The 23,523-nt window shown below is 44.9% G+C and overlaps 2 protein-coding genes across 5 annotated transcripts in view; both read left to right on the top strand.

Annotated features, from left to right (window-relative positions):
• The first annotated feature begins 1,174 nt into the window (after nucleotides 1-1,174).
• LOC132360445 (vasculin-like protein 1) lies at nucleotides 1,175-2,821 on the top strand. The gene is given in 3 exon segments (XM_059915524.1): nucleotides 1,175-1,660; nucleotides 1,663-2,219; nucleotides 2,221-2,821. Coding segments are annotated over 3 exon segments (1,425 nt in total). The 5' UTR covers nucleotides 1,175-1,332; the 3' UTR covers nucleotides 2,761-2,821.
• Nucleotides 2,822-7,711: 4,890 nt separating this feature from the next.
• FAM81A (family with sequence similarity 81 member A) overlaps nucleotides 7,712-23,523 on the top strand; it is a 78,565-nt gene continuing 62,753 nt past the window's right edge. The window contains exon 1 of one of the 4 annotated variants that reach the window (XM_059913158.1): nucleotides 7,712-7,815. The gene's annotated coding sequence lies outside the window, so the exon portion shown is untranslated. Of the gene's footprint in view, nucleotides 7,816-14,606; nucleotides 14,727-23,523 lie in introns of those variants that run through there. The other 3 variants (XM_059913159.1, XM_059913162.1, XM_059913160.1) reach the window with 3 other exon arrangements.

The following is a 23,523-nucleotide window of genomic DNA, read 5'->3' as shown; positions in this document are numbered from 1 at the left end:
TGTGGGGATCCATTTTCTAAACTGTGGTGTCCTGACTGCTTAATACATGGTAAATAAACATGATTGTTTGCTCAGCTATACTGAACTGAGCTATTGTGGCATGAAACTTCAGAAGAGCTTAAAGACTATACAGTATATATATATATATATATATTTTTTTTTTTTTGGCCTATTTTCTGAAAATTGCTGGAAGGAAAATTTTTTCCAGAATCAATGTGCAGGAGTCTTAACGGCGCATGCACATGAAGGAAGGAGGGAGCCGAAGTGATAGATTCCTGTGGCCTTTAAAATGATTGAATAACGTTGGAAATGGATGCAAAGTGACTTCTCTACTGAAGCAGAAGATTCTTATTACCTTCCATTAACTCGGTTTAGTCTTCAGGAAGGGGCAGAGCGAGTGAAATACAGAAAACTGAAGAGAGGAAAAACTCACTTTGGAACTTTCTCCATGACTGTTCCTTAAGCCCTATCTTTCTACTTGTTTTGATTTTGCTGTGAATTTATAAATAGTGAAGACCAAAGAAATAGAAGAAACATTTGAGAGCTTTATACCAAGAAATTTGCCTTGAGAACTGCTATTCTTCGGAGGGAAAAGCATATCAAGTTCCTGTCTGATTTTTTTTTTTTTTTAAACAAGCTTTCTTATGTTCTTAGATTTTGAAGGATAAGTCAAATATAAATACATACCTGCACACTAGTTTTAGCAGCTGTGTAAGAATAATGAGATTTGTAAATTAAGGGCTTTGTAATGTGGATGTTTTGCTACTAGAGTTGACTGCTCAGAAGATCTTTTATAGCTCTTCAGTGTTTTATTGTTGATCTATCATTTCAGTGACATTATTTGCCCAAACAGAACTCCATCTGTCTTTCTAAGCTATGACCTTTCTGTGAACAGTGTTTGCATTCAATGTGCAAATGTCCATGTATTATCTATTTAAGCAACATCATAGGGCCATCACTCAAGGAAGCTGAATGAGGTGAACATTGATATAGCTCTTTCCCCTTTCCATTTTTTAAATGTAACAAATACTTTTTATGTTCCTCCTTCCCCTTTCCCCTTTTGGAAATGTGTCAGGATCTAGATAGTTTAAGGTGAGCAATTGAGGGGACTGAGAAATTGATCCACACAGAGTCTGGCTTCTTTGTGCTTCATCATAAGGTGTGCTGCTCCTGGCCAGCCTAATTTTAAGTACCATTTTAACAAGAGAACCTCGTGGAAATCCAGCTGGCAGACTCAAGGAGGTCAGGAAACAGGACCACAGAGGTTACACTCTGGGATCCTGGCCATGAGGTTGGATGCCTCACCTTGTTGAAAAGAGACACTGGACCTAAATGGTGCAGCATGACTTTGTTCCTGCTTGGCTAAATTTCTCAACACCACAGTCAGCTAAGTCACCTACGGCCACCTTCGAAAAACACGGAGAGCACCTACCCCGAGGAGATGGTAGACTTGGAGTAAGCCGTCGTCAACATAATTCCTCTGATGGCTTTTTTAACAATGGACCTCTACGAACGACAAGAGATTCCTGGCACCAGCCCTCCCTATTCCGCCACGATTCCGTGGACGCTGGTGTCTCTAAGGGAGCATATGCTGGAATCACAGGGAACCTATCCGGTTGGCACGGCTCTTCCTGAGGTCACGACGGCATGAGCCAGCATAGTGGGGTGGCACAGGGAACCATCGCCACTGGAATGGCAGCTTCCACTCCCGGAAAGGCTGTGCCTTTCAGGAAGAGCCACCTACAGAGATTAGGGAAGAGAAGAAAGATGATAAGGTGGAAAAGTTGCAGTTTGAAGAAGACGACTTTCCTTCTTTGAATCCAGAAGCTTGCAAACAGAATCAACCATGCAGACCCATTGGGACCCCTTCTGGAGTGTGGGAAAACCCACCTAGTGCCAAGCAGCCCTCCAAAATGCTAGTCATCAAAAAAGTTTCCAAAGAAGAACCTGCTGCTGCTTTCTCTGCTGCATTCACCTCACCAGGATCTCACCATGCAAATGGAAACAAATTGTCAACCATGGTTCCAAGTGTCTATAAGAACCTGGTTCCTCAGCCTGTACCACCTCCATCCAAGCCCAGTGCGTGGAAAGCTAACAGAATGGAACACAAATCAGGATCCCTTTCCTCTAGCCAGGAGTCTGCTTTTACCAATCCAATCTCTGTTACCAAACCAGTAGTACTGGCTGGGGGTATAGTTTTAAGCTCTCCCAAAGAGAGTCCCCGCCAGCACCACTCCTCCAATTGAGATCAGCTCCTCTCGTCTGAACAAGTTGACCCGCCGAACTCCTGACAGGAAGAGCGAGTTCCTGAAGACTCTGAAGGATGACCGGAATGGAGACTTCTCAGAGAGCAGAGACTGTGAGAAGCTGGAGGAATCAGAGGACAACAGCACACCTGAAGCAAAAGAAAATGGACAGGAAGGCTGTCATCAGAATGGTCTTGCTCTCCCCGGAGAAGACGAAGGGGAGGTCCTCTCTCACTCTTTGGAAGCAGAGCACAGGTTATTGAAAGCAATGGGATGGCAGGAGTATCCTGAAAATGATGAGAATTGCCTTCCCCTCACAGAGGATGAGCTCAAAGAGTTCCACATGAAGACAGAGGAGCTGAGAAGAAATGGCTTTGGGAAGAATGGCTTCTTGCAGAGCCAAAGTTCTAGCCTGTTCTCCCCTTGGAGAAACACTTGTAAAGCAGAGTTTGAGGACTCAGATGACACGGAAACCAGTAGCAGTGAAACATCTGATGACGATGCCTGGAAGTAGGCATATCAATGCTTACTGTTAAATCTGACCCAGTAAACTCAGCTTGTGTGTTTAGGGGTTATACAGAAGAAATCGTTCTTTTCCTTTTCTTTTTCTTATGTTGTTGTTGAATACTTCATGCACAAGGGAAATAATCATATCCCAAAGAGAGAGCGAGGGATTGGCTTGTTTAGCTTTTGTTGTTGTTCTTCCCTGTTATCTGCTTAAGAGAACTTTGTGTGGTGGGAAAGATTTTTAAAACACACACACATACACACAGTATATATGGGGCGCGATGCACAAGTGGGATCTGGCAGGGCAGAGAGGAGGAGACACAGGTTTGCAGCAGCAGCTTCTACTACCAGCCCTTGGGGCACTCACCCCTGTGCTCAAGCAGTCATTGTCAATGACAAAGTGACTATTGAAGTTATAATTGTATTAAATGAATGCTAATAATTTGGATATTTTATTTTGTTTCCGGCTGCTCAGGTAACGTTAGCCCTTAACCCAGCATATATGGTTTTTTCACTTTTTTTTTTTTCTTTCTGGGTACAGCTGTAAAATATTTGGATATAGGAAATGTTGTGTTATTCTTGCAGCCTTGATATTCAGGGTGGATTGTAAAATATACATTTTTGTGAGATCTCAAAGATTAAGATTATTTTGATAACATTATTTACAGATTTAAAAGATATGGTTATCACGAGTCTGTTGAGGGGGGAAACTACTGCATAAAATAACTAACTTGGAATAAATATTTTGCATCAGTTTGGAAAAAAAAATCAATGTGCAACGGAATTTTCTACAGTGCTCCCTCCCCTTGCCAATGAAATGGGTTTTGGATGAATCAGTTTAATTATAAGGTTATTCTAGAACTTCTGGCCATAAACTCTTTGGATAAATCCTCCTTTATTCCAGATTTCACTCTCTAGTGAGTAGTATTATGTTAAGGCTCAGTTGTTTGCTGTTTCAACACAACCCAGGCTGCCTTTGCCCTGCTATGTACACCAGCAATTACCTAAGTTAAGACATAGATAACACCTCCTAAGTTAACACTACTGCACTACTAGGAAGAGTCTTCCAATACTTTATGCGTCCCTGCTGGTTGTGCCCTAATTATAATTACTTAAAAAACCCTTGTGAGATGGATAGATACCAACAAATTCATAAGCAAAACATAATATTTGAGAGAATTAGCCAACACATGAAGGGAAGCTGTTAGCAAAAACAGATAAGTCAATTACAGTTTACTCAAAACATGTGAAAAATCCATTATTTTTATATATAAAAGAGGAAAACAAGGGATTTCCTTAATTCTAAGATGTTACTATTATCAACAAAGAAAACCACCAAAGAAAAGCCATAAAGAATAACACATATTTTATTAACTGATTATTAAGAGAATAATGTCCCAAGGTCTGAACCCCACCTTTGTTCAATGTAAGATTTCTCTTATTTGATGAAAGATTTTTTAAAAGGAAATGGATATGGTGATGATGAAATTAGTGGCAGAATTTAGATTGAGTTAGTCAGTGCAAAATGAGGTATTGTGCTCTCCGTTTCTTCATGACTCCAACAGCACATATAAATGCAAAACGTATTTTCTTCTATCTTGAAAATGTTCACTTAGCACTAAAAACCTCTCTCTTGACCTTATTTCTCACCTTCCCTGCACTACCAAACTTCTCTAAAGAGTGACCCACACCTCCTCCTGCATTTCTCTGGCAGCCAGTCTTTTCTTAACCCACAGCAGTCCAATCACTCAAAAATACCCATGAAGGTCACCAGTGACCTTCTATTCACTAAATTTTCTTGACTTCTGTGGCACTTGTCACCAAACTTTCCACCTGGAGCTTCTCTGACGTCCCTAACCTCTGGTTCTTCCTCGTTGTTCCCTTTGTGGGAACCCTCTTCCTCTTTCTGGTTCCTATATATGACCATTGCTTGTGGGTCAATCTTTTAGCACCTTATTATTGGTGAAGAACACTGTGTGACACTGTGTGACACACCTCACAATGGATCTTGACACCCCACTGAGTAACAAGCCTTAGTTAGAGATAAAGTGCTAACCACCCTGCAGGGCTCACCACATTCTTGGTCCACCTGCTTTCCAGCCTTTTTACAAATACCACTTTTGACCTATACAGTCCCTTGACCTTCCCCTAGATGAGCCAGCTCACTGGCCTCATAGAAGCCCCGCATATTGTATCTTCGTGACTTTTGGTGGTGCTGAGACACAGGTAGGACCAGAACTCAGCTGTGGGAATTCCCTGGCAGTCCAGTGCACGCTTCCATTGCAGGGGGCACCGGTTCAATCCATGGTCAAGAAAATAAGATCCCATGAGCAGTGCGGTGCAGCCAAACAGCAACAGCAAAAAACAAACAAACAAACAAAACCCCTCAGCTGTGCCATAAATCACTTAAAAAAATTTTCCACAGCGTCTAGCAAAATACACTGCACTAGTTATTTGTATTTAATAACTGGTTGCTGAATAGTATGACAACCATCAAGTTTATAAAATTGCTCTCTTTGATGAAACTATTTTTGTTAATCTGTGCCAGTATTAAATAATTTGTGATACATCATAGCTTTTAAATTAAAGTAATGCAAAAAAAAAAAATCCATTTCCTGTAATGAGTCACAATCAAACAATTCTGGAAAAACAGATAGTTCTTTGAAATTTATCCTACAGAAATAGTTTGAGTTGGAAAAAAATTAAGGTAGGCTTAAATCATTGTGCACTGTGTCTCCTCAGGATTCAAAACATGTCACCTGAACAAGGGGGAAGAAAAGGTCAGAAGTGGGAAGTCGTGGCTCTACTATACTATGAAACTTCAGGATTCCTATTGAGGAATTCAGAGTTTGCAAGAGCTACAATTATTTGTCTTCTTACTAATGAATCTTTTAAAATTTTGGATTCTATTTATGCTAATTGATATGATTTTTTTTAAAGGAAATTAAAGTCAGCCAGAATGAAATGGTATATATACGTAGCAAGGGCCCTCATTTACCAGGTCCTCTTCTTCTCTACCCTTGAGAGTGATGGAGTCTTGTGGCAATTACAGCATAAAGTTATGCTTTGAAGGCCAGCAGAAGTACAGGAGGGAGTTTCCTCTGTTTTACATATGCTCTACTCTGAGGGTTATAAGGATTGCTGCCATTCTCCTAGGAAGCCAGGAATGGTGCCCTGCAGCTCTGAATCAAGGGGGAGTGGCAGAATGGAGCTGGGACCAGGGGAGGGAGTGGAATAGTAAGGGCGGGGGGGGGGTGGTGGTGGAAGAAATGAGGCAGAGGGGACTTTCATGTGCCCATCTGAGATGCACACCTTACACTCTGGAAGGCAACCCAATGGGGACAGGCCAGAAACATTTTGAACCTTTCTTGGGACTCTTGATGGTGGGCTCTGGGTTTGAATGAGTACTTTCCCGTAAGACCTGCACGTCTTTCCAGACATAGCAGAGAGTTATGTATGTTTCAAATATATTTTCAGTGGGAGAAAGTCAGTGGGAAACTGAGTGATACTGTTATCAGGATGACATAGGATTCAATTCCATATACATTTACTGAGTGCGTACCATGTGCCAGGCAGTGGGAATCAAAGGGAAGAAGGGAAAGAATAATCACTGAGCTAAAGGGATCCTCCTAGGTCAGATCTCCACAACATAATTCACAAGGTCATGCACTCTCCTTATCACAATGTCAGTTTCATGCTGTCTGTGGTTATTTGATTGATGTGTTTCCGGCTGTAAGCTCTATGAGAGCAGAGATTCGTGTCTCTTTTTCTTTTTCACCATTGTGTATGCACAGTTTCTAGAATTTGACAAGCATCCAATAAGCATTGTTCACTGAATGTTATGGATGCATTAGCCCTTGGTGGGGATATTTTCCCGTTTTATAGGTATGGAAACAGAATATCCAAGACCACATAGAAGTAACTGTTGGAGAGAGGATTCCAGAACAACTCAGCCTAACTCCACAGCCCAGAGTCTTTCTACCAAGTCCTCCCTTTCCCTGGGTTGGAGAGGCTATGGCTGGTGGAGGAGACGGATAGGAACACCCTTCCTGGGTAAATACTAGCGACAGGAAAGAGGTATGAACCGGAGGTGGGCGTAGGTGGGGGTCCCCAACTCTGCTTACATCCCGCCCACAGAGAGGAAGCAAATTTCTGAGTGGATCGGCGTGTGCAGCCTGCTCAGAATGCACGTTGAGAGGAAGGTGCAAAGAGTTAGGACGCCCTAGGAGGCGGGTGAGGCAGAAGGGAGGAGGAAGGCATGTGAAGAAGAGGGGTGGTAGCAGTTCTTTCTTTCTTGCGTCGTGCCTGCTGCCATGAGACCGGATCCTTGGTCCCAGTGGCCGGTGTCAAGGTGATTCATTAGATGACACTTGGCCGCCTCGAGGGTTAGTTAGTTCCGCTGCACAGGTGGGGCGTCAACGCGCAAGCTGTTTCCCAGACGGTGGCCTCATAAAATAACTTCTCCTCGATTTGGAAGGCGGTGGGGGTAGATAATAACGCTTTCTGTGGGAAAGAGGTTTGGTAAATAACGGATGCTAGGGCTCTGAAGAGAATTACAGGGCAGGCACCATGGCTATCATCTTAATCAGGCACCATTTCAACACCCCTCTCTTCAAGTCAACCAGCCCTACAACAGGACTTATTTTCCAATAAGCGAAATCCCCGCCCGCCGACTCCGAGCCGCTGGGCTGCGAGCTGGGTGGGAAACAGCAGCGGGAGGAGAGGCTATTTTGGGTGTGGGAACGCGGAGGGAGGAGGGGCGGTGCCGCGGGGCTGGGCGCGGGCGCGGGGAAAGCCTCCAGCTCGGGCTGCCACGGCAACCGCGTCCAGGCAACGCGCCCGGAAGCCGCTCGGGCGGCGCGCGGCGGCTCGCGCCCCCCGGGAGCCGCGAACCCGGCCGGGCCGCGCGCCGGGCCAGGCGGCAGGCACGCGCTGATTGGACGGCGCTCCCCGCGGCGCGGGCCCGCAGCCGGGCGCCCAGCACAGCCAGCGGCAGCGGCCGCCGCACCCAGCCGCGCCGGCGAGGACATGGGCAGCCGCGGCGCGCCCGCCCCCCGCGCCGGTGAGTGCCGCGCCCCTGGCCCCCGCCCTGCCGTCTCCCGTCGCCCGAGGCGGGAGCTCCCCGGGCCAGCCGGTGACCTTGGGGCGGCCGCCGGGGGGCCGGGCTCGGGGGAGAGAGAGCTGAGCGTGGCCCATGTGACCTGCTGCCGGCCGGAGGGTTAACTGCATGCTGACGCGAAGGGATGAAGTTGGGCACCGAGCGCGACTGGCGTTGCATTTTTGCGGGGGCCGGGGGAGGTTGCATGCTAGCAAGCCAGCAGAAGCCCCGAGGGACTGTTTGGGGGAGCTGGGGTGGAGCACAGATTACCAGGGGGCAGTGCCAAGTCAGCCGTCCCGTTACTCAGAGCAGAGTGACCTTGGGGGGGTTCACCTCTCTGCCCCCTCCCCACCCCTTTCTCATCTTTAAAAGGAGGGGCTCGGGTTCTTTGAAGTTCCAGGGTGCTGTTGTGCCGTCTTACGGTGAGCTGAGAAGGGGCCCCCAAGTACTGCAGGTAACAGGACATACGAGGCTTAGCCTTGTTTATTCTACCAGGGGTTTCCATTAATTGGCTCTCAAAGTGGTAAGATATGTTATCGTTTTGTGAAAGATTATGGAGAGAAAGCAGTGGCTGATTAGAGAGTGGCTTCTCCTGATGCCCAGGTTAAAGCCTCTTGAGTGCTCTAAAGTCATGCACAAAATCAGGGTTAAGACTCCTGAGTTCTTTCCTGTAGTTAATCTAATAGGAAACTTTGTATTTGAACAGGTAGAATCAAAACCGAATAGTGGCAGGCAGCAGCAAATGAAGTGAGTCATTTCTTCAATATGCACGAGGTTGTGTGTGTGCGCGCGCGTGCGTGTGTGCCTGGCTGCGCTCACGCCCTCGTCTTAAAGTCTGTGTATGTCAGTGTTAGAAATTATTTAATAGGAGTAAGCAGATTTGAACCTACAGAAGTGCAGCTCTCTCAGAAGTAGGGGCGAACATTTGCAGCTTGCTCTTTAAATAAGTTGGGTTTGTGAAAGTAAATATGTTCTTTACTGAGAAACATCCCTAGCATTTACCCATTGGGGGATGTGGGGGGGCGGGTGAGGGTAACAGTGCTCCTGAGACTCGGTCATCTGTGTCACCTCTTCTGTTCTTAACATTGGCTGGGGCCCCTTTCTGTATTCTCAGTTCATAAATTTCCCTCATTCTGGGAGAGGGAAGGGAGGGAATGCCCTTTCCCTCTCACGGGTTTGGGGTTGCCCCATCTGTCTTTCTGCTCCAAAGCAAACCTTGATATTCTTTCCAGTCTGATTTCATCTGTATAAAAATGTGGGTTGGGAAGACAGATTTTTCACTGTTAATGAATAAGCTTCTTCTGCAAGCTTGTTTACCCGAAGGTTTAATAATCTTTAATGGTTTACATATTAGAAATCTGATAGCGTTCAGATAGAAAAATCCTTACTGCCCAAGAATCCAGCCACTAAGCCCTACAAACCCTTTAATGAATCACACCTCATTACACTTGGATCCCTCAATAACAAACTGTTCAGCCTCCTGTCCTGCAGGCTGCTAACCTGTGTGTCTCCAACCTGCCTTGCAGTCTCTTGTTTCTTACATCCTGCAGCCACATGCCTTTGTTTTCATTTTGCTGCAGCTGAGTCCATCACCTGTCCCTCCCCTAGCTCCAGAGCCTGAGTGAACAACTTCCCTCAGAACAGCCCTCTCCCATCTCAACCGGTGCAGGGACTGGGCTTCCCCTTGCTTCTCAGTGCTGCTTCCAGACCATTAACCCATCCCTAACAGAGTCTTCTCACTACACGTCATGCTGTCTGCTTATGCCCCATACCCTCCTTCTTATCTTCTGAATCAGTGCTTGCCAAACCTGGTGGCTCCTCTGAGTCACCTGGAGCACTTTGAAAAATGCAGCTCTTTAGCCTCTCCTAAACATACCACATTAGAATCATCAGGTGGGCAAGACCTAAACATTTTTATTTTAAAAACAAACCCAAAAAGAAGGAAACAGAAGGGGAGGGAAAAGAGAGTTCACCAGGTAATTCTGATGTACTCCCAGGTTTGGGAATCACTTCACTTGATGCTACCAAAAAATTAACAAACAAAGAAACAAACATCAACAACTAACTTGGTTCTGTTCTCTACCTTGTCTCTTGCTGGTGATTTTGGCATCACTGTTGAGGCTCTATTAATTCACTGATCTTGAAGTTCATCAAGGTCCTCAACATCAACTTCTATGGCCTTGGTTTCTACTTTACTTCAGCCACTCACTTCTTGAACTTGTTTAGTCATGGGAATTTTTTCCACCTTCAAGATCTGGAACTTGGATGTCAGTTTGCTTCGCCGATTCTTTCCACTTACTGCACCAGACTAACTGTCACTGAAGACTCTGGTCCCTTAATCACTTACTGTTCCAATCCCTTTATGTCTCTGTTTATTTACTTGGAGTGTATACGTTCCAGCCATTTCGGTTTTGTCCAGAATCCCAGAATCCTTTGTCTTAACATGTTGGACTTCTCATATTCCAGTCCTCAATCCAAAATCACCCTCATCATCTGCTTTTCCTTCTCCCAGTCTGCCAAGTTATCACAAAGACCTTTGCACTGGTTCCACTGTAAACTTATGCTAGCTCTAATTTCACCTAGGTCTTACTTTTCTATGAAAAAAAAAAAAAAATCCATCTTTTATGAACTCCCAGCTGCATTCCATTAGAGGTTATGGCAGACTTTTCCATTCCTTAAACTTCCAGTCAGTTTCCTTTCTGGAGACAGCCTTTTTTCATTCACGAGATTAAGGATGTTTACATTGGAGTTTACTGCCTTCTGCTTTAATGTAAGTTCCCACTGTACCCTCCTCACCACCCCAAGCATTCTTTTTTACCCATCTTTGTCCTTCTTTATTTCCTTCCTCTGAGGAAGGAAATGTCTATCAGTCCCTTACCCAAGATTAACTCACATGTGTTGCACACTCTGTCTGGACTTTTCCCCTTCCTCCTTGCCTCTTTTGGGAACTTGCTCCATTTGTTATTCCCTTTTTCTAATTTCTTTGGTCCCTCCCTACTCTGCCCCAGCCCTCACTCCACCCTATATTCAAGTCATCTTCTCATAGTAAAAGAAATTGTGCTAGAGTCCCAGCTCCATCCAAGAGAACTGTCTGCAGTGATGGAAATGTTTTGTATCTGTGCTGTTCCACGTGGTGGTCACTAGCCGTATTGTCACTAGTAGCCATATAGTCACCAGTCGTCAGATGTGACTGCTGAGAGCGTGAAATGTGGCAAGTGTGACCGAGCAACTAAATTTTCTGATTTTTGTAAAATTTCAATTAATTTAAATTCAATTGAAATAGTCACCTGGGGCTGATGGCTGCTGGATTGGGCAGTGCAGTTCTGCACCCTGCTCCTCTGTTGAACTGTCCTCAGGTTTCCCGCCTCGGACTGCCCACTTACTCCTTCTGGCCTCAGCCCCACCTTTCTGTTGAAACTGCTGTCGCGTAGGGCTCCAGCAGAGGTGTCCAGGTTGCAGAGCTGAGGCCCGTACTCTGTCCCCCTGCTCCTTGGTCTCTGCCCCGCATCTGCTGCCGGCGGTCACCCTTCTCCCCAGCCTCTCTTTCCGCATCTCCTTGTCACTGGCTCTTCAGGGGCAACTCAGACCTCACTTATCTCCTTTCTCTTCCTGACTTCTGAATGGGAGATTCAGTGAGATCCTGTCCTGGGCCTTTTTCTTTCCTGGCCTCCTCCCTTCTCCCAGCATCAACCCCATTTCAGGGCCAACATTAGTCGCTAATGGACAGTTACCTTGGGCCTCACGGGGCACCGTGGTTCGCTTGTATCATGTCCTTCAATCCTCGCTCCATATCTGTGAGGCAGATAGCCTTATCATTGCTGTTATGGAGTGAAGAAATTGAAGCAGAGAGAAATGAGAATAACTTAAGCAATTGTTACTACTGCTGGTTGTTAAGGAGCGAACTGAGAGAGGAGCTCTGGCAATCTGCCTTCGAGCTCTGCTTTTAACCAGGTTTTACTCAGCCCCCCCAGACGCCTTCAAACCTCCATTTCCAGCTTTCTGAATCCCATTCAGAATTTAATACCCAGAAGCCCAGCTCTTTTGTCTCTAAACAGCTCTTAATCCTAGCTTCCTTAATCTTTTTTCCCGTTAACTTTTTATTTTGAAGTAATTCCGATTTATAGAAAAATTGCAAGAATCATTTAAATAATTTCTATATACTTTTCATCCAAATTCTATAAATAATAACTATTCACCACACTTGCTTTTTCTTTCTCACACATTCGCTCTCTTTTTCTACACACATACACATGCACGCACACACATACACACACATGCACGCACACACACATACATGTGTTGTGATTTTTTTTTGAACCTTCAGAGTAAGTTATAGACATGATGCCCCTTTACCTCCACCCTCAAATACTTTAGTGTATATTTCCTAAAAAATACAAGGGCATTTTCTTGCATAACAAACATCAAAATCAAAACATTGACATTGATTCTGTACTATTTTCCAATCTACAAACCTTATTCAGGTGTCACCAAGAGTCCTTATAATGTTCTTTAGAGCGAAAGAAGGAAAAAATCTTAAAAAAAAAAAAAAAAAAAAAAAAAGCCTCTTCCTGGTCCAGGATCCAGGTCCAGGGTCTTGTACTGTGCTAGTTGTCTTGCCTCATTAACTTCCTTTATTCTGGGCAGTTCCTCAGTCATTCTTTGTCTTTCATGACCTTGACACGTTGGAAGGGCGAGGCTTGGTTATTTTGTAGAATACCCTTTAACTTGGGTTTGTCTGGAGTTTTCTCGGGGTAGGTCCAGGTTATCCATCATCAGGAAAGCCTCCCACAGGGGAGAGAGACATCATGTCCCTCTCGGTGCATCTGTCATGATTTTCGTGCTGTCGTCATCCTCTGTGTGACCTGCTTTTGCTCTCTCGGGTTATTCTGACTTTGCTCCTCTTCACACCCCTGCATCCAGTTGGCTGTTGAGTGCTGCAGTGCCCCCTGCACAGTCTCCTTCAATTTGTCCCTTCCTTGCCATTCCTCCTGTCTCTCCTGTTGTGGACTCACGGCCTCCGCCCGTGGTGTTGGCAACTGTTTATCACGGCTTACCAGCAAGAATCCGTGTGTGCGGTAGTTTTCACTGGTCAGTACTTCCTCTGCTCTGTCCTCCCTCCACCCTTTCTCAAGCTGTCCTGCGTTTACTTGACCCACCCCTTTGAATAGCCCGCTCGAATGACTGCTTCTCAGATGCATTTCCTGCTGGCCCAGTTCAAACTGATCCTGCCCCTGCCTGGAGGCCATGCCTGGCTTGTGCCACCGCTTGGCGGCGTACCAGCCTCTTCACTCTTGCGCGGTGGCTTGTCTGTTCTAGTTCCCTATTGAATCGAAGCTCCTGAGTGCGGGAACTGTGTCTTATTCAGCCCTGCAGAGGCTCAGTGAATATTTGTTGACTGGACTAAATGACTTGATTAAAATCATTAAGCGAATGCGCAGGCTGACCTTAGACTTGTCTGCTAGCGTGCCGTACGTGGTGGTAGGCGTGAGACCCGTGCTTTACTCTGAGGGTCAGGTAGGTGTTGGCTCAAAATAGGGCCCGTTAGCAAAACGATAGGTAATTCAGAAAGGTATTTCCATGTTGTAAGTGGAATAAATGATTTTCCCCCCGATGACATCTTAACTTTGTGTATATGTGTCAAGACAAAGAAAGGGCAGGTTGGATTTAAAAAAAAGAAGAAGAGAGAGAAACCTAACAGCATATTAAAAAATGGCCCATCTATTTCTTCACACCCCAAGTGAGCAGCTGAATGTGTGAGGGGCAGTTTCTCAGGCTCACATTCTCCCTTCGAGCCCTCGAGCCACCTGTCCTCTCCTCTCCATTGTCCCCCCGACTCTCTCTCTGCTCCCGTCAGCACTGCCGCCCTTCCTCCATGCTCCCTTCACTCTTTCTGCCTGTTCCTTTCTCTTAATAATTCTTCTATTTTCCTCCTTCTCCCTAGATTGATTATTTTATTTTTTGACTTCTTGGATGTGGTTTCATGTCCCATAGGTTTTTAACCTAAAAGCAGGTGAAAAAAGGTTAAAACAGTGGCTTTGTACTGCTCGGTGGGCTTTTTTTGATTCCCCCCCTCTCCCTGCCGCCGAGGGTCGGTAGATCTTGGTGTTGTAAAAACGTAGTCATCAGTGATAATAAAATGGTTTATTTGATTACCTTTCTGCTACAGCAAGAGAGTTACTGGGAACATGCTGATAAACATCAAAAGGCCTGAAGTTTTCAGTCTGTTAAGGCAAAATTGGTGTTTGAGGTCAGCAATCCGACCGCAGGGCAGTGAGTTGTTGAAGTTACAGGAACAGGAGTATTCCTCCTTGAGGTGTGCCTGCAGTTGCTGGCTACGGTCAGCCTTCTTTCTCTCCTGAGAATGCTTGTGTGCCAGTGACATCTCTGGACAAAGTAGCTGCCGAAGTGAAGGCAAGAGATTCTGCTGCTCAGCTGAGTGGGGCTGAAATAACAAGCGTGTTTATGTGGGAGAGAATGAGGGGGGTTGCTTTTGCATTATGGAATTCTTAAAATTGTTTCACCGGGAAGATGTTATTCAGAAACCCCTGGTGCCTTCAGCTTGTTTTTTTGTTTATTTCAGATTTCTTTTTTTCCCCCCGTTTTTAATTATCTCTAGAAGAGCTCAGGAGGCCTCCCCTGCCCTCTCTAAAATAGTTATAATATTAATGTGCTGAACTCAAGTCGTTAACCCCAGATAAAAGAGTCTCTCACAGACTCCTGTGTTCGACAGGGAAGTCCAGGCCCCTCCCGCCATGTATGAGGAAAAGGGCAGAGACAGGAGGCTGGATCTTTCTTCCCAGCCCCAATCCTTAGCTTTTCAGCCAAAGACTGGTGTCGGGTGTGAACCCGAAAGTCACGACTAGCATTGTGTCCGCGTGAGTATACAAAGTCATGCCTTCCCCTCCTCTGTACTATCCTGGATGCATCGGGGGGTGTAGGTAGTTTGGGAGGGAGAGAGTTTACGCAGGTTTTTAATAATACTTTTTCTGTTCTAGCTGGTGCATTCGGCAGATTCCTTTTTTACCATTTGGTAATGTGTCTTCTCTAATGCTAGAAAGAAAAGTTGCCAAATATAGCTGTGGATCATAATAAAACACCCTAAAGGTAATACGAACACACTTCTGGTGTGGGTGCGGGCATGGGTGAGCGCCCGTGCTCACTGCAGGGCAGCCTGAAGCAGAGCTCACGGCTGGAAGGCACCTTGAGTCAGCAAGCGATATATCATTTGGGCAGAGCCACTCACTAATTAAAATGATGGGCCTTACCAAAGTAGAACAAGCAAATGAACCACTGTTTACGAGCATCTGTGCAGGGGCACCGCGCCCGTCTCAGGGGGGTTACAGATCCACGTGGTGTGTAGTCCCTGCTGCCCCACCGCAGCTCAGCTGGGGAGACAGAACCCACGAAAAGTTCAAATTAACAATAGAAGATTTAAATAGCATTTCAAAATAGCTGTTATTAATAGATGGGAACAGAAACCAATCTGTTTTTGCAGGGATTCTCCTAAAAATGTTAGCATCGTTCCAAGCTGTGCAGAGTGGATTAGAGCAACATCGGTGGCCGCTCCTTGGGTTCCAGGGGTCCCGATGGTTTCAGCCCACTCGTGAATCCATCTGGACCTGTCGGAGGCCACATGTATGTTGCAGATTTACAGGATCCCGTCAGTTATGCAGCAGCCCCTGCCCTGACTGCAAGGCCACTGTAAATGGTTTGAACATTTTGAAGTTCGTTTTCTTACGGGTTAGAAATACAGCCACCCTTCACCTTTCTACCATCAACAGAATTCCCCTGGTGAATGCACTAGTGTGGAGCGGAAAGGACACAAGTGTTGCAAGGTGGATTGAAGGCCATTTCCACAAAAGCGATTGGAAATATCTGCCTTGGGACCCTGTTGGTGGCGGGGTGGGGGAAGGACTCACACTCTCCCTGGAGCCAAAGCTGTTTGGAATGCTGTGCTTGTGGCTCCCGCTGATGGCAGCCCCGGGCCTGATATAAGGGCAATCCAGGGCTCCACGGGGGCTTTAACGAGGGTCCTGGGCTCAAGCCTCATTATGTGCCCACAGGGAATGGGTACAAATTAGCAAACTGGGAGTTGTTCAGTCGATACAGAGTTTCAGTTGTGGAAGATGAAAAAGTTCTAGAGATCTGTTGTACCACAAGGTGCATGTAGTTAATACTATACTCTAAACTTAAAAATGTTTAAGGTGGTCACTTTTATGTTATGTGTGTTTAACCACGGTAAAACAAAACTTAACAGCAAACTTACTTTAACTGAACCATTGAGTCTTTTACACCCAGAATCAGTCGTGTCTCTTTGGTTTTGATAGCTAGAAATGGGCAATTTCTGCATTTTCTGTTTGTTTGTGTGTCTTTTCTTATTGGTTCATTCTTTTATGCGAGAAGTTTTCACTTAAATTTTTGTCTTGAAAAGAGCATACTCATTGAAGTATTTTGAAAAGAAGGAAAAGTAGAATAGGAATGTACCCAGGGCCATTGTTTTGATTTATTTCTTTCCACTGTTTAAAAAAATATTATTATAATAGTATTTCTAGTACAGGAACCCCTGCCACACTCTCTCCAGGATGGCTGAGGGATTTCTGGGTTGCTGGGGTAATGTGCTATTGAAAAAAACTATCAGGCTGTGTCAGGTAAGCTTCATTTGCCGTTGACCTAACGCGTCCAGAGAGGGACGTTTTGGTGTAAAGATGCCCATACTTTGGGATGTAGATGGCATTATGGTTATGAGGTGGATCTGAGGGAAATCTGGGTAAGTTTCCTAAGGAAGGAAGGTTATAAGGCCTTACACAGCCTCTAAGGCTAGAGGCTAGAAGCAGATTGGCCCTAGCTCTTTCCCCCGTTTGAAAGCAAGAATGTTTAAAGGAGGCAAAAACTGTAAAAACAGGTACAAAGTTTATTATTAAAGACACAGCACAACGTATGGGAGAGCACACAGAGAAGCAGTTTGTTTATTTAAGACAGAAGCAAGGGAGAAATACACACCCAGAGAGAAAGGGTACAGAGGTCCTCTCTAATGAGGAGCGCGGGAAGTGAGAAGCCAGGCAGAAATACACACCTGGAGAGGAATGTGGGAGTCCTGAATGGAGCGCAGTGAAGAGGGGATTTAAATCACTTACAGGGGACAGCCCTTCCGGGTCTTTGTTTACATTTGGCCAATTATCTCGTTTCTTTTTTCACACCTGACTGGTCCTAGGACCCCCCCCCCCCCCCCAAGATGTGTGCGCAACTTTTTGCTAAGATGGATCCCTCCGCAGAGGCCTGTGGGTGCATTCCACATTTATGATGGGGTGACACCCCCTCCCTTTTTGACCCCCAAGGCGCCTTCCTGTGCATGTGCAGACAGGGAAGTTTTCCTTGACCTCAGGAATGGGCACCTTATCTCTTTACTTTAGCAGAACTCAGCTTCTGCCACTAGCTTTGTCCTTGGAGTGTCTGGGTGAGAACAAAGCTACAGTTTTACTCCACTTGACAGACACCAGCTGTCTGGCCCAGGGGCCCATCTATCTCCTGCCTCCTAAAGATGGCTCATCCCTTCTCCAAAATTCCGGCCAGATATAGGGAGAGGGGAACTGCCTCTTAAGAAGGAGACAGGGTGTGTTTATTTATGCTGTTTCATTTTCTTCATACATAATTCGGAGGCACTCCCCCAGTCTGAGCCCTGTTATTAATTTATGGAAAGTTCCTGCTATTACCAGTGGTCCTTCTTTGACCTTGTATCAATGCTTTGGCTTTTGAATTAGTCATCCCTGGCCTCAGTTGCACAGCCCTCTTCCTCCTCTTACTACTGAAAACACATCATTTACGCAGATACTGGCTCTTCACACTATAGAACAATTTTAGCGATTTGACGCAGGGGTTGGGTAGGAAAATAGCATTGAAGGTAGCCACAAGTCAAGGGAGCATGCGTTCCTGCAGAGAGGGGCCCCTGGTGGTCAGATGGGAGAAGGATGAAGGCAGGTGAGGGTGGCCTATGCACACAGAGGGTCTTGTCCTGGGTAACTCATCCATCTCTGCTGGCCCAGGGTCGGGCAAGCTCCCCACCTTGGAGAGGAAGATGGCAGGGGTAGAACTTAAAAATTTGAAGGGTCCTCTAAGCTCATAAAATGTTTGCACCACCTAAATTGTGCCACAGGGCAAAGCTCTGTTCCCAGGTCCTGGTTATGGTTCTATATAGTACTGAAAATACAGTTTCAAATCTTGTTCTTAAAAAAAAAAAAAAAGGAACATTATAGCTAGTAAATATTTTCTGTGTTACTTCATACTCTTTGTAACCATTATTTTAAAGAGCTATTGATATCCTTTTGAGTGGATGTGCCATGTTTTAATTAACTACTCTTTTATTGTTGGACATTTAACCAATAACCATTTATAGAAAATGTTGACATCTAGATAAGATCGCATATTCAGTATGGAAAAAGGCTTGAAGGGTAGAGATTTGATGGAGATTAGTTACTGTTGCCCTGTAATTCTAATTTGGTGGTCCCCAGAATGTACAGGGCAAGACTGAGTTCTGTGCATGTCCTGAGGGACTAACAGTTTGACTCCCTTCAAGCTCATGGTCTTTGCAGATTTGGGTTTTTTTAAGTGAGGGCAGGAAGAAGTAATTTTCTTTCTTTTTTGATGATATAATGAAAAATAAATTGAAGAAGTAAAACTATGCATTTAGCTGAAGCCCCCTGTAGTCCTCTGTCTCCCACTCAGAGATGAATATGACGTTGATTTGGTGTTTGTCATTTCTACATTCGTCTTTAGATGTTATAGATTTGGCATATTATTTGGCATATTTTAAACTTTTGTGAAAATGTCATCATAGTGTCCATACCCTTCTTCAGCTTGCTTTTTTTTAATTTTTTTTTTTTTTTGTTTGCTAGCTTCCATGTGATTTTAATTAATTTATTTATTTATTTATTTTTGCTGTGTTGGGTCTTCGTTTCTGTGCAAGGGCTTTCTCTAGTTGTGGCAAGTGGGGGCCACTCTTCATCGCGGTGCGCGGGCCTCTCACTATCGTGGCCTCTCTTGTTGCGGAGCACAGGCTCCAGACGCGCAGGCTCAGTAGCTGTGGCTCACGGGCCTAGTTGCTCCGCGGCACGTGGGATCTTCCCAGACCAGGGCTCGAACCCGTGTCCCCTGCATTGGCAGGCAGATTCTCAACCACTGCGCCACCAGGGAAGCCCCCAGCTTGCTTTTTTACTTAATGTATTTGTGAGAGTCATTCGTGTTGGGACTTGTAATTCTAATCCAGTTATATCCACAACTGTTTGTTCTTTCACTGCATGAATATATCACAGTTTATCCATCCATTTGCCTAATGATGGGTGTTCAGTACTCCCCCTCTGCCCACTTTTTTCCTCTTAGAAAACAGTGCTGCCTTAAGTACTCTTCTAAAGGTCTCCTGTGGACATGTGTGAGAAGCTTTTTGGGTATTTGTTAGCAGTGGAATTATTGGGTCATGAGGTTTGTGCATCTTCAGCTTTACTAGATATTGAAGATTACTTTCCAAAGTGGTGGTACTGATTCACATTCCCGCCTGGTGTTCCCATTGTCCCACATGTGTTCCTGTCCATACTCAGTCTGCCAATCTGATGGGATAAATTGGTATCTCTTGTGTTTTTATCTCTTGCAGCAAATTAGATTTATTTTATAATTTGCTTCCACTGGCCAGAACAGAGCCAATGTTAGGAAAAAAACTGTTAAAGTTCTTATTCTTTCTATAATACCCTTTTTAAAAAACTTTTTATTTTTAAATTTTATTTATTTTTGCTGCGTTGGGTCTTTGTTGCTGCATGCGGGCTTTTTCTGATTGCGGTGAGCAGGGGCTACTCTTCATTGCATTGTGCGGGCTTCTCGTTGTGGCGGCTTCTCTTGTTGCGGAGCACAGGCACTAGGCGTGCGGGCTTCAGTAATTGTGGCACACGGGCTCAGTAGTTGTGGCTCGCGGGCTCTAGAGCGCAGGCTCAGTAGTTGTGGCGCACAGGCTTCATTGCTCTGTGGCATGTGGGATCTTCCCGGACCAGGGTTCGAACCCGTGTGCCCTGCATTGGCAGGCAGATTCTTAACCCCTGTGCCACCAGGGAAGTCCTTCTACAATATCCTTTTGAGATTTTTCTAACACAACCATTTAGATATCTATTAAATCTATTAATAGATTAATCTATATCTATTAAAATGACTTAAAAGTTAGATTATGAAATAAATATTCTTTTCCCAGTAACCAGAAGTATACCCTATATAATTTGGTGTCAGAATCCCAGCTGACTGCACCTACTGACGGGGTCCAGGTGACTGCCACTTGGCTGGTCTCTGCTGTATTCTGTTGGTTAGGAGCAAGTCCCAGGTCCCACCACACTCAGGGGAGTGGTTTACACAGGTATGAATTCCCGGAGGTGAGGAGCATGGGGCCACCTATGCAGGAATCTGGCCTTCACAATAGGTACCATGTTTCAGTGTCATGGTTTAAATGTTCAGCACTGTTAGGGCAGTCAGAGACCTTCAGATTTCAGAAGACTGACTTACCCAAGTCCAGTTCTCATCGGAGGTGCCACGTCAGAGTATTAATTCATGATGAGAAGAGAAGCTGGCAGTTAGCCTGGGGCTCGAGTTTGCTGATTCCTGTGTTTTCTGCTTTTATGCACATCCACATGGGAAGCTGAATGATGTGCTGGGTGAGTGCGGGCTCAGGCAAGAGGAGTGAGAGGATCATCTTAGTGGCCAGTGTCACTGAGCCCGGACAGCTTCATGCATCCCTCTCCGTAACAGGGTTCTTCCTGCTACCCCAGTTTCTTAGGTTCTTGGAAACACTGATCAATTTTGCCTCTCCATATACTCTGCTTTTACTAGACATGCTGTGTGTCCCATCTCCCTTTCTGGTTGCCCATTAATTCTCTAGTTGGAATATAATTCAATAGATTAAATTCAGCATTTTGAAATGACTTCATTGTAGTCATCTATCCTTGAGATTCATTCATCCAGCAAACACTTATTGATCAGCTATGGGCCAGGTGCTTGGGATTGAGCTGTGGACAGTACAGCCCCTCATGGAGCTCACAGTATAGAGCCAAAGACTGACAGTGAGCCAGTAAGCACAGGTGTGATGACTGTTTGCCTTGTTTCCGTTGGGAGTATTGGCAGTATCTTGGGTTGTTCTTACAGATCTGCTGATTTCATCCCTTCTTGATTCTTTAGGTTTCCTTGTCAGTGTCTCACCTTAACTTCAGTTTTGAAAGTAGCTTGCAATCTGCCCCACTGACTTTTTATACTACCTGTGTCATTTTGTAGAACAAAGGAAAGAAAAGGAAAACAAGAGACCAAAAAGTTGAACTAAACCCGGATCATAAATAGTATTTCAGTGTAGATATCCATCAGTCAGGGGCTGCCTAACGAGTATGATAGGTCCATTTAATGGAATATTATGCAGGCATTAAAAATTGTGATATGTATCTTTATATATTGACAGAAAGATGTTCAGGATATAGTGTTATTTAGGAAATGCAGGGTACACGTAGTATAGAGTAAGATTTCATTTTTTTTCATAAAGGAAAATTATATGTATCCTGAAGAGAGATCTTAAAACAAGGTAAATTGATGTAAATATCAGCACTCTCTTGAGTGGTGATTTTCAATTTATTCTTCATACCTTTATGTAGAGCCTAAATTTTTAAATTATATTACTTTATTAAGCACAAAAAGCATTTTTCAGTTTAAGGAAAGGTGTTTTTTAAAATGTTCCAAATTTCTTCATACAAATTATGTGTGTTGCAGTTTGTGTGTGTGTGTGTGTGTGTGTGTTTGTGTGTGGCTTGTGCTGCGAGGCTTGTGGGGCCTTAGTTCTGTGACCAGGGATCAAACTCGGGCCCTTGGCAGTGAGAGTGCAGAGTCCTAACCAGTGGACCGCCAGGGAATTCCCACAAATTGTTTTTTTCATGTATGTGCTCTGGTTTCAAAAACACAAGTGACAGTAGCATGGCTTCAGTCCAGCTGTAACCTCAGCACACATCGGTGCCGGAGGAACAGCTTTGGCCAAATGAAAGGGTGATAGCAAGTACCTAATGATTTCCCCACTAACCCACCACAATAAACAATATAATAGGGCTTTAAACAAATGAATACTGTATTTGCTGAACCTTTTATATAAAGTTTTACTTTAAAAAACAGATATATTTTGTCAGGTGTGATGAAAGGACATTAAGCAGGGAAGAGAAAGGATCAGCCCTTTTTGGAAGCATATCCAGTGCCCCGAGGCCAGACTCTGTTCTGGACACCCCACCACCTCTCTATGGGTGGTGCCTGCTGATGAAAAGCCCGGGGCCCTAGGCTCAGATCCCTGCTCTCTTCCTTCCTGTGACATCGGGCCAGTTGCTGAACATTTCTAGGTCTCTGTTTCCTCTGGTTAAATGGAGGTGATAAGATCAGACACTTCACGAATGATTGTGAGGATGAATCCCGTTAATGCCCACAGACAAGCTGCATGAGTGCCTGACATGGGGTCAACACTCCAAAGAGGGAGCAGCTATTAGTTCTGTGGTCCCCAACGCGACAAGCCCACTAGGATCATAGTTACCGGGGAAGCCAGGCTTCAAATAAGGACCTTCCTGACCCCACCACCCATGTCTTCCATGATGGAAAAGTATGTTGGACTGTAGCTGTGGAAAGGGAGAGAGCAAAGGAGGGAAAGGAGAGATGGTAGAGGGAAGGAAAATGGACTGTGGAAAGAGAAAGTTAAGAAGAGGGAAAGAGCAAAGGAAGATGAATGGAGAGGGGTGAGTGGGAGGAAAAGAGAAAGAAAATCAAACGAGAGGAGGCAGTGAGAGGGGAGGGAGAGGAGCTGAATAGCAATGGAGAGAAAGGAGTAAAGAGGCTCTGAGGGGACCCTCAGCCCCTCCTCCCTCCCGGGCCCCATCCTGTCCCTCCCAGGAGGGATTCCTGGTCCAGCATCGGCCACTGCAACCCCTCCCCTGTTCTGAGATGCTCTCACCGCTGGCTGGTCACTGCCCTTGAGTTTCCCATCCCTGATCAGTCCTTGCTGCCCCAGGACAGAGTCCAAGCCTGAGCCTGGCCTCAGAGATCAGTTAAGAAACACTCCCATCTGTCTTCCTAGACACGCCTTCCACTGTTCTCCGCCCTCTCTCCTTTCACTCTATTTTTAACTATAAGGAAATCAGCTTTTTTTTTCCCCACCACCACATTACAACCACTTAATTCATAAATGCTCTGCATATTTTTTTAATTCTGACACTCAGCAGAACACATCAGTGCTGTATCGTAATTGTAAACTGAAAAACTAAATTTTAATGTTTCCGTAAAAATTGTCATTTTAATTTGTTAAGTTCATGTATCATTTTACGTTAAGATGATATGTAGGTATTTCTACCCAGTGTCATCTTACTTACAAAAATAGAACAATTTATTGGGATTCATGTTTCCTTTTGTCATTAAAAACTATATATGTATCTGAGAATATCTCAGAATCCTTATCATCACAAATAAATGTCTTGGTTTAGATAATAGCATTTCCCTTTACTCTTCTTTTAACCTCCAAATTCTGTTGATCTATTGTATATTTGGGGCACCGTAATTTTACTTTCTCTTATTTCTTTCAATTCTTCTGTCTTTGCTTTACCTACCTGCCCCTTCCCCTGATTTCTCCAAGTTTTGAAA

Source organism: Balaenoptera ricei, chromosome 2, assembly GCF_028023285.1.
Source record: "Balaenoptera ricei isolate mBalRic1 chromosome 2, mBalRic1.hap2, whole genome shotgun sequence".
NCBI lineage: Eukaryota > Metazoa > Chordata > Mammalia > Artiodactyla > Balaenopteridae > Balaenoptera > Balaenoptera ricei.
The sequence above is the reverse complement of the archived record's forward strand: the minus strand, read 5'-3'. Positions and strand labels throughout refer to the sequence as shown.